This window comes from Gobius niger, assembly GCF_951799975.1.
Source record: "Gobius niger genome assembly, chromosome: 5".
Lineage (NCBI taxonomy): Eukaryota > Metazoa > Chordata > Actinopteri > Gobiiformes > Gobiidae > Gobius > Gobius niger.
Genome location: NC_136856.1, coordinates 18330492 through 18340108, shown reverse-complemented (window position 1 = coordinate 18340108; position 9617 = coordinate 18330492). Strand labels below are relative to the sequence as shown.

Below are 9617 nucleotides of genomic sequence, written 5' to 3'. Positions count from 1 at the left end.
AGAGGGGCTTGTATAAATGTATTATGGCAAATCAACACAGACGGAAACAGAGGTGACAAAGGTAAGTCCAGATCTTCTACAGTTTGATAAAGCTCTTCCAGTAAATGTATCCATTGTAGGCATATATAAACAACAATATAAACAGAATAGTTGCATGTATAAATAAGTGAATGTGTGAACTCAGTCAGTAAACATGGTTCTTAGCTGTATGCATCTAAAAGCAGACTTAGAGTCAATAGTTCACGTTGAATTTGACGTCATTGCCCCTCCTACTTCCTAAATCACTCACCTGCCCTCTTCTTGTGTCTTCTCATCTCTCCCTGGGTTCAGCAACAGCAGCTACAGCAGCAACAGCAGCAGCAGCGCAGAAATGGGGTGCGGAAGTTTGGTGAAGTCCTTTCTCTTCAGCATCTCCAGGAGGAAGCCCATGGAGCCTGACGGGGAGCAGTCCACGTTTAACAGATGCTTGACCACCTTGGACCTGGTGGCTCTCGGAGTGGGCAGCACGCTGGGGGCCGGGGTGTACGTCCTGTCCGGAGAAGTGGCCCGGGACACGGCTGGACCCAGCATCATCATTTGTTTCTTCATCGCCGCCTTGGCATCTGTATTCGCCGGACTTTGCTATGCGGAGTTTGGGTCCAGGGTGCCCCTCACTGGGTCAGCCTACCTGTACAGCTACGTGACGGTGGGGGAGCTGCTGGCGTTCATCACAGGGTGGAACCTTCTCCTGTCCTACGTCATAGGCAAGTACAGGTTTTGTTATTCCTTTGTTATGACAAGAGAGTGAAAAAGTTCAAATATTTGGCTGTACTTTTCTGTATGGGGGCAATGCATAGAATTAACCACAGACCTAATGGTGTGGGTGTATATCACCATCAAATTGTAAGTTTCCAAATCAATCTGAATGGCTATTTTGAAAGTAATGTTGGGTAATCAGTGTGAAATATTTATCAATGGAAAAGAAATTTAGATTTCAGTATCAGACATATAAATGTACGTCAACAGTCATAATATTATGGTCATCAAGGTTAATGTTTGAACGGAGGCTTTACAGTTCAATGCTACCTGTGAATAACATGCGAATGGAAGATAACACTGCTTTTTACAAATATCTCTGTCCTGTTCAGTGACTTATCTTGCTGACAAAGAACTGACCATAAATGATCAACATGCTTAGCCGTTCTTGAACTTTCACCTGCTGCTGGGGCATATTTGACTTTGAAAAGGCTAAAAGGTCCGATAAAGTACTTTCTGTTTTTGTTCTTTAATTAAGATCATATGTGTAAACAGATACACGCCAGAAACGATTTGTAGTGGAGGCAATTTGAGCTCTGGAATGAGTAGAACAAGCTTAGCATCTCAAACAACTGGCGAGAGGCAAGCTTCTATAACTCTTTAATAGCTAGGATTAATTAAGCAAGCAAGAATGAAGCAAAGTAACTCTCCTGGTGGGTTTTCAAAAAACATAAAATGGGCCTTTATGTTTTCATTTAACGTAAAAAACTGTGTTGTTCAAGTCAAACAGGCCTAATAGTTTAGAAGTTAACACATATTCATAAATAACCTCATCTTTGGTATCTGTTAATGTTTATGGTGGCGAATTAGTTCAGTCAGTAATGATTAATTGCTGGGTGATGATGTGTTCAGGGACGTCCAGTGTGGCGCTGGCGTGGAGCGGCACGTTTGATGACCTCATCGGGGGGCATATATCCAAATTCTTTGCAGAAAACGCAGCCATGGGCCTCCCTGGTTTAGCGCCCTACCCGGATGTCTTTGCCGCTTTTCTGATAATATTGCTATCGGGTATGACGACAAGAACCCTTTATGACAACACTAAAACAGCTATGAATCATGAACTAGCTCAGCCTGTACTTGCTCCTTGCAGGACTTCTTGCGTTTGGGGTCAAAGAATCAACGACCATTAATAAGATCTTCACAGCGGTCAACATCGTGGTGCTGCTGTTTGTGGCGATATCAGGCTTCATCAAAGGAGACATTGACAACTGGAAGATCACCAGTGAGACGCTGCAAAACTTCACAACAGAAAAGTAAACGAGCAAATCACCTTCATCTGAAACATCTCCGGCAGCACTATTGTTTGCAATGGAATTTTAGTGGTTTTGCGATACAAAAACAATCCTGTCCCAATGGGTCTTATTATGTTGAAAAACCTGCTAATCTTCTAGTTTAGACCTCAGCATTCGCATTTGTTTGGAAGTTCATACTTAATTTTTTTCTCAAATGGATCTTTTAAATTGTGCGGTCTTAGTTAGTTAGTTTCCTTTATTAATCTCCTCCATTATTAATAAAGTTACATATACACAATCTCCATACAACACCATTGTCACAAGTGCACATGAGTGAAAAGCACAGAAAGTAATTTCCTCTGTCTGTCTTCAACTCACTCTTTAGGAGTTTCACAGAGGTAGGAATGAAAGAATTCTTATACCTGTTATGTTAACACAGCAAGAGTCAGATATACTCCTTTGGGCCTGGTTCAAGGTGGATTCATCAAACAGCCCTATTTCAACACGTTTGCACAATATTGTACACGGTTTTGGGGTTTTGTTTTGTTGTTTTATATCAGAAAATAACACTCTTTGCTCCCTTCAGCAACCTGCCCCCCAATACATTTGGGAATGGAGGGTTTTTTCCATACGGCTTCACCGGGACACTGGCTGGAGCGGCTACATGCTTCTATGCCTTTGTTGGTTTCGACTGCATTGCTACAACGGGTAAGAAATCACATGGTCCACTAGCAGTACACGTACCACAGTCTGAGAACCATTGTCTTGGATGATAAAAGAAAAGATTAAACTGTAGGCAACACTTCACTTTACGCCACCCTTGACACATTGAACCTCCAAATTTTGTGCAATGTAATGTTCTATGTAACAATGTGTAATCACTTGAACCTTTGGGTTACACACATGATGGAATAATGTGTATTTGCAGTTTGGAGGTACATAATGCAATGTCTGATTTATTAAGGTACAATGTATCAAGGCAGTGTACAAAAAAATGAATAAACAATACCTTTGTTTTGATCTCAGGTGAGGAAGTGAAAAACCCTCAGAAGTCAGTTCCTGTGGGCATCATTGCGTCTCTCCTCATCTGTTTCTTGGCCTATTTCGCCGTGTCTGCGGCTCTCACTCTGATGATGCCTTATTACATGCTCGACCAAAAGAGTCCACTGCCTGTGGCCTTTGAGTACATCGGCTGGGGTCCGGCTAAATACGCTGTTGCGGTGGGATCTCTGTGTGCTCTGTCCACCAGGTAATAGTCCCTTCTAAATCTGGTTTAATCGTATAATAAATCATAACATTTTTGATCATCTGCACTCCAGTCTGCTGGGCTCTATGTTTCCAATGCCGCGCGTCCTGTTCGCCATGGCCAGAGATGGCCTGCTCTTCCAGCCACTCACCAAAGTCACAGCCAAGGGGAGTCCAGCCATCGCCACTATATCATCTGGAATAGTAGCAGGTACTTTACATCGGTCTGTGAAATAATGCATTTCTCTCTTATTGAACTAATTGTTCTCTCACTAGCTATCATGGCGCTTCTGTTTGATCTGAACGCTTTGGTCGAGATGATGTCCATTGGCACTTTGTTTGCATATACTCTTGTCGCTGTATGCATCTTAATACTGAGGTAATTAATGAGTTAAATCAATTATTCTTCATAAAAACAACTGTCGTGTAATTTATTTGAACTCAGGTATCAAGAATCTCAGAGCAAGGAGTCTGATCCGAGAACTGATGACCCTGAGTATTCATTTCTCAAACCTCCGTCATCCCCAAACTCAAAATCTTCAAAAGCCGTCACTATCTTGACAATTTGTGCTGGTAAGAATAATCCATGCTTTGTGCTATTTCTTCCTGATGTGCAAAGTTGTGCTTTAATTTCTTTGGTTTCTGTCTCTCCAGTGGTTTTTATAACAGCCATCTGCCTCTTACTGACTCAGGCGCTTGAGTCTATATCAGCATTGGAGCCGTGGAGTTTGGCGCTGGTCTGCATCTTTGCTTTCGCGGTGCTACTAATAACCTTTTTCATTTGGAGGCATCCGCAAAATCCAACAAGAGCGACTTTCATGGTACACTGCATTTCAGTTTCCGTAAACAAATAGCCACATTTACCGAAAACCTTTCCAACTTATCTTGCTTTGTCCAACAGGTTCCGCTTCTTCCTGCTCTGCCTATTCTGAGTACTTTCATCAATATTTACTTGATGGTGCAATTAGGCTCAGAAACATGGTTACGATATGCCATATGGATGTTAGTAGGTAAGACTCATGGCCGTAACTGTCCGTCATAAAAATCATCACAGATTGAGAGCTGTTACCTTAAGCGGAAATTCATTGTTGATTCACTGTCATCCCACACTAGGATTGCTCATCTATTTTCTCTATGGGATGTGGTTCAGCGTCCAGAGAAGAAGTCGCGCCCCTGGACACATACAAATACAGACTGTCAGTGGAATAACAGAGAAACACGTCATAAACGAAGAGAGATTCTGAAATATTACTGCAGTAACATTGATCAGACGTCTTAACCCCTGCCTTAACGGAGCACATTTTCCCCAGTTCAGTTATACCCATTTCTAAAAGCCTCTCGACTGGAGTTCACAGCCTATAGGCCAGCGTAACGCCTCATTTGAAAGCAAAGACCTACAAAAGTTATGTCACGTGTTTGTGGCTTTTTAGTCACTTTTCAATTGATTTTTTGTTGCTTTTCTGTTGCTTTCTTGTCAAACTTTGTTTACAGCCTATAGCAGGGGTAGGCCACGTCAGGCCCAAGGGCCAAAACCGGCCCTCCATCATAAGACCTCTGGCCCTCAAGATGATTTTGAGCAGAATTATTGCACAAATCAGAGCTCAAATGTCCGTTAAAATATTCTGGAAATGTGAAAAATACAGTTCCTTTAAAAGAATAGGCCACCGTTCTTAAATACTGAGATATGCTCTTACCTTAGACGAGTTGATGCGTAGCTGTGTGGTCTTTACGCGTGCCCTCAGTCACGTAAACAGAGCACAGACGGCGTTCGCATTTAGCCTCTCCTCCTCTCCTCTATGGCCCCCAAACGGTTGGTAAAGTTACATGAGCCTTTACATGATCCAAGTATAGTTACACAAAATTAAACATGTTGATTTTCTAAGCAGCTACAAAGGGGTACTATATTGCAAGGCGTAGTAATATTACAACGCCTTGCAATATAGTAGTATGAGCGTAGTAATATTACTTGGATTGTGTAAAGGCTCATGTAACCGTATTTAAAGCCGTACAAAGTAACGTGTTTACCTTAATAAATCCTCTTCGTAGTCCCTGTGGGGGTCATGCAAGTGTTTATGGGATGATTGGAGGGTCTTTCATCTCCCCCTGGTGTCTCTGGCCAGAAAACCATGTTTGCAACTTGACTGCCACCGGTCCGGAGCAAGCAATACACACTAATGGAATCACGGAGAAGAAGCTAACATGCTAACGGGCAAAGCTAACTGCGGGCTAACGTCACTTTAAACAGTATTTTCAGCCAAGTTTGAGTGAAGAAAATTATTTCCATTGTATAATTGGATGCACAGTAACCCTCTCTCCCTTTGCCTTTCCTGTCAGCGCAGTATTTACTTTCCAAGACAATTAATAAGTTAAAAAAACGTAACTTGCTACGACACCTGCAGTTGCGCTTATGGCCTCTAGGGGCAAGAGTTACTTTGCATTGCTTTAAATAGGGAAAATGTGGAAGAGCTTGGTCGCTTCAAACTTCACTCCCGTTTGGAGCCATAGAGGAGAGGAGGAGAGGCTAAATGCTAACGCCGCCTGTGCTCTGTTTACGTGACTGACATACATAAAGACCAGACAGGTACGCATCAACTCGTCTAAGCTGAGGTAAAAACATATCTCAGTATTTAAAAACAATGGCCTATTCCTTTAAAATTCCTTAACAGTCACCCAATAAAGCCATAAATGATGTGCAATACTGGCATTTGAGCAAGTGATGCAAAAATTGTCCCTCCACCGAGCAAACTTGCCCTGGCCTATGGGATAGTGTAACGCCTCATTTGAAAGCTTTTCTGTCACGTTTTTTTGCATTTTTGTTTGCGTTTTTGTCGCTATTTTGACGCTTTTTTCAAGAAGCTTTTTTCAAGAAGCTTTTAGATATGGGTGAAGTCCAACTGGAGAAAATGTGCTCGGTCAAGGCGTGGGTGAAGAGTTTAAAGTGAAGTGCGTCAAATGAACTGCCCCTTTGTATGTTCAGAGCCAGTGCTCACTCACACAGACAAACAAAGAGATGAGGCACTGGCTTATTCCAGTACATTTGCCTTTATTACATGGTGATGTTGAGCCAAACAGGACAGAGTCACGTCTCCAGGCGGTCTAGGAATCACATCTAAGGACTTATATTTGTTATATAGTGCAGTAATTATTTATGTGCATTAGTGGTGCCTTTTTGTTTTCAGCAAATGAAGTTCCTGTTTATGATTAGCACTAATTATTTGTATATTAAACATGTACTGTATGTTGTACATTTCATCATCACTGCAGTTTTTAAAAAGCAAGGTGTATATACAGTAGAGTAATGTATTTAGTCATAATTTTAGCTGTAAATGGAATGTACATGTTTACTGTGAAATGTAATTGTGTTTCTATAAAATGGCTACATTTCCCATTAAATAAAGTTATTGTAAAAGTAGTTTATTTTTATTTTTATATAAAGCGGTCTGGAGGAATAAAGAAAGCTTTCACAAAGCTGTGTTGTGTTTAATATTGTGACTTAAGAAAGTCTTGCACTTATCTACTTGCTTGTTATACACTCCAAGAGTAATTTCAGGCATTATTTAAGAATTAGAGGAAAGAAAGGTTATTCACACCCACAATTGTGTAACAGAGGTGCAGATATTTTTTGTCTGTTTTTTTTTCCCATACATTATTAATATGATGTGCCTCCTCTGGGGTTATGGAGCCTAGACTATCCGTGCTCTTCCAGTCCAGCAGCTAAGCAAACAGGCTGAGTCCACACTGAGGGGCGTCGGACTCTGGGCCCTCATTGGTCAAGACAGGCTTGAAAGACCCCATTGAACCAGTCTGGAGGAATGTGAGCTCCTAATGCCACTCACAGGAGGGGGAACTTTGTGACTTTGGTCAACAGCTGACCCTCACTTTGCGAGCACTGCCCTCATCCTCTTGTTTTGTTCCCCTCTGCGTTTGCAGGGCAGAAAGCTGCATCATTCCCAGATCAAACATGGCTATAGCAAAATGTTTTAGATCAGACGGCAGGATGGTGTTGGGCACTCTTCTTATTTGTGCAATAATCCTCAAAGTTGGTAAGTAGTTCTTTTTTAGACTTTTGAGCTGATAAAAAATCCAGAACCTACTAAGATTGTTCCTATCACAGAAAGACACTATATATGAAGATATTATATTTAATGAAGACTAAACTTTTCTTGGTGTATTTAATTACTGTACTTACAGAGTGTTGTTGATTTTCAGCATATTGCCAAGATGCACAGAAGATCTCTGCAGGAAAAAAGGCAAAAACCAAACTCGCAGCAACCAAAACAAAACCCAAAGTCACAGTGACTTCATCCATCATCACTCAGGTGCCACTTTGCTAAAGCAGCTACAAACTGTGGACTTACAAAATGCCAGTCTCTGCTTGCTCATGATATAACATTATGTGTCAAATTCAGGTGGTGAACAAAAGGAGGTTTCAGAGGGTTGGCGAGACTATCAGTGTGCAGTCCGGAGACACTCTGGAGCTGAGGTGCAGGGGTAATCCAGTGCAGTGGAGCGTCCCACTGTATCTGGAGGACGACCATGAGGGGAGGCTCAAGTGAGTTGTTTACAAATTAGTTTAGTAGCCGACAAACTCAGTGCTGTATTGAGACATTGGTTGAAACATAATGTGATAAAATTGGTAGCTTGAAATGATTCCAGAGCCAGAGTTACCAAATCTGCAAACACTTTCTCCATATTTGAAGCAGTTTTTATTTTACAGAACAGTCCAACATGAGAAGTATGGAGTCCTGGCGCTTGTCAACACATCTGGCGCAGACACGGGGGAGTTCACATGTTTTCCAATGTTCTGTGAAGACACTGACTGTCGAAAGGAGTACAACAAAGCAGCAAAAGTCTTTGTCTTCTTTCCGGGTACAATCAGTCAACCTTATCACTGCTTACTCACGCACTTTCAAGAAGTTGCAGCCTTGTGCTTTACAACACAAACTAATTATCTTATCAGAGTTTGACCTGCTTGTGCCATGTACCAACTAGATCCACAGGACCTGTTTGTGCCATCTTCTGACTACTACGAGGTGGTTCAGCTCAGGTCCAACTGGCCCACAGTGCTGCCCTGTCAGGTGACTTCCCCCCAGGCTAAGGTGACCCTCCATCGGGAGTACCCCCCGTCGGAGGTGCCGGTGGATGGGGTGGAGATCTCATTCGATGTCAAAAAGGGATTCACGATTCATAGACCCAGGCCTTATCACGCTGGAGAGGTTTATTGTGTGGCCAGTCTGGGCAACTTGAGGCAAAGCTCCATCAAATACATGCTCATCTACGTTAACTGTGAGTGAAAATTAAAGCTGGTTTGTATAGAACTGATATTGTTATACAGGAATATCATGGACATACGGTGTCATTGTCAAGCCTTACCACACTAGTCTATAAAATAAATTAAGATTGCTTATATAGGCCAAATGTATTAAAGCAAATATTCTACAACATCTTACTCGGGTATCAATCTGGTAAAGACCATTTTAGCCTTTTCAACTCGATACAAACTCAAACACTGACTTCTTGTGACGTTTCAAAATGTCTGAATTGTCATATGTTCTGCTTGTTGAATATCGTTTGCTAGACCCGAGGGCCCCTCCAGCTCCTGTGATCCAGGCCTCATCCAGCTCCCTGACTGCAGGAGACAATCTTAGAGTTACCTGTACGGTGATAGGAGAGCGGGACGTGGCCACTGACATCACATGGGAGTACCCGGGACAGGAGGTCAGCACCGTAAACACCAGCTGTCTTTTCTGGCAAAGTCATCGAATAGTTCATTTATGTTAATAGTTCACACATTGCCTTGTCTTAGCATTTAAACTGTCCATTTGCGCTTAACTACATTATAATGTTTTTTACCCCCGTATAAGACAGGGGTGGGCAAGTTGCTTGGTGGAGGGATGATTTTCGTCGTTAATAGGCCTCTCAAAGCAAAGTTAAGTTATCTCCTCTGTGCTTGTTGTAGATTGGGAGGCCCCTGTACACCCAGGAGAGTGTGACTCCAATGGCGGGAGATAACACACATCTGTCTCAGTCCGTCCTCCTTGTGGATGAAGTGAGGGACGTGGACCAAGGAACTTACACCTGCACTGCACACAACCTGCAAGGATCCAAATCAGTGTCAACAACTGTCAAAGTCATCTCTAAATCTGTCCCCAAACCCAAACCCAAAGCAAAGAAACCTAAGTAACCTATTTATCACACCATGTGCTGTAGATGTTGTTTTTTTTACGTTTCAAAATAAAAAAAAATTACACTTAGCCTTACTGTATGATTGTGTTTATGTTGTTTCACACAAATTAACAACTCGACAAAAAATCTCTAAGAAAAAAGTGTCATTTGCAAACTGAA

The 9617-nt window shown here is 42.1% G+C and overlaps 2 protein-coding genes across 2 annotated transcripts; both read left to right on the top strand.

Annotated features, from left to right (window-relative positions):
* Positions 1-370: 370 nt before the first annotated feature.
* Positions 371-4542, top strand: LOC306963335 (cationic amino acid transporter 2; the record flags this gene model as incomplete). The annotated part of the gene is made up of 11 exons (XM_079556876.1): positions 371-743; positions 1648-1803; positions 1886-2048; positions 2614-2735; positions 3054-3276; positions 3347-3483; positions 3549-3651; positions 3718-3845; positions 3927-4093; positions 4174-4282; positions 4386-4542. 11 exons carry the CDS (start codon positions 371-373, stop codon positions 4514-4516), a joined length of 1812 nt encoding a protein of 603 aa, XP_079413002.1. The 3' UTR covers positions 4517-4542.
* Positions 4543-7096: 2554 nt separating this feature from the next.
* Positions 7097-9522, top strand: LOC306963349 (platelet-derived growth factor receptor-like protein). Its single transcript, XM_079556894.1, has 7 exons — positions 7097-7315; positions 7482-7591; positions 7682-7824; positions 7990-8141; positions 8265-8558; positions 8851-8990; positions 9232-9522. The coding sequence occupies exons 1-7, from the start codon at positions 7234-7236 to the stop codon at positions 9454-9456; spliced, it is 1146 nt and encodes a 381-aa protein (XP_079413020.1). The 5' UTR covers positions 7097-7233; the 3' UTR covers positions 9457-9522.
* The last annotated feature ends 95 nt before the right edge of the window (positions 9523-9617 follow it).

Coding starts and splice junctions, on each gene's coding strand:
- LOC306963349 (XM_079556894.1), top strand. CDS start 7,234: ATGGCTATAGCAAAATGTTTTAGATCAGACGGCAGGATGGTGTTGGGC. Junction 8,559..8,850: donor CATGCTCATCTACGTTAACT/GTGAGTGAAAAT, acceptor ATCGTTTGCTAG/ACCCGAGGGCCCCTCCAGCT. Junction 8,991..9,231: donor GGGAGTACCCGGGACAGGAG/GTCAGCACCGTA, acceptor TGCTTGTTGTAG/ATTGGGAGGCCCCTGTACAC.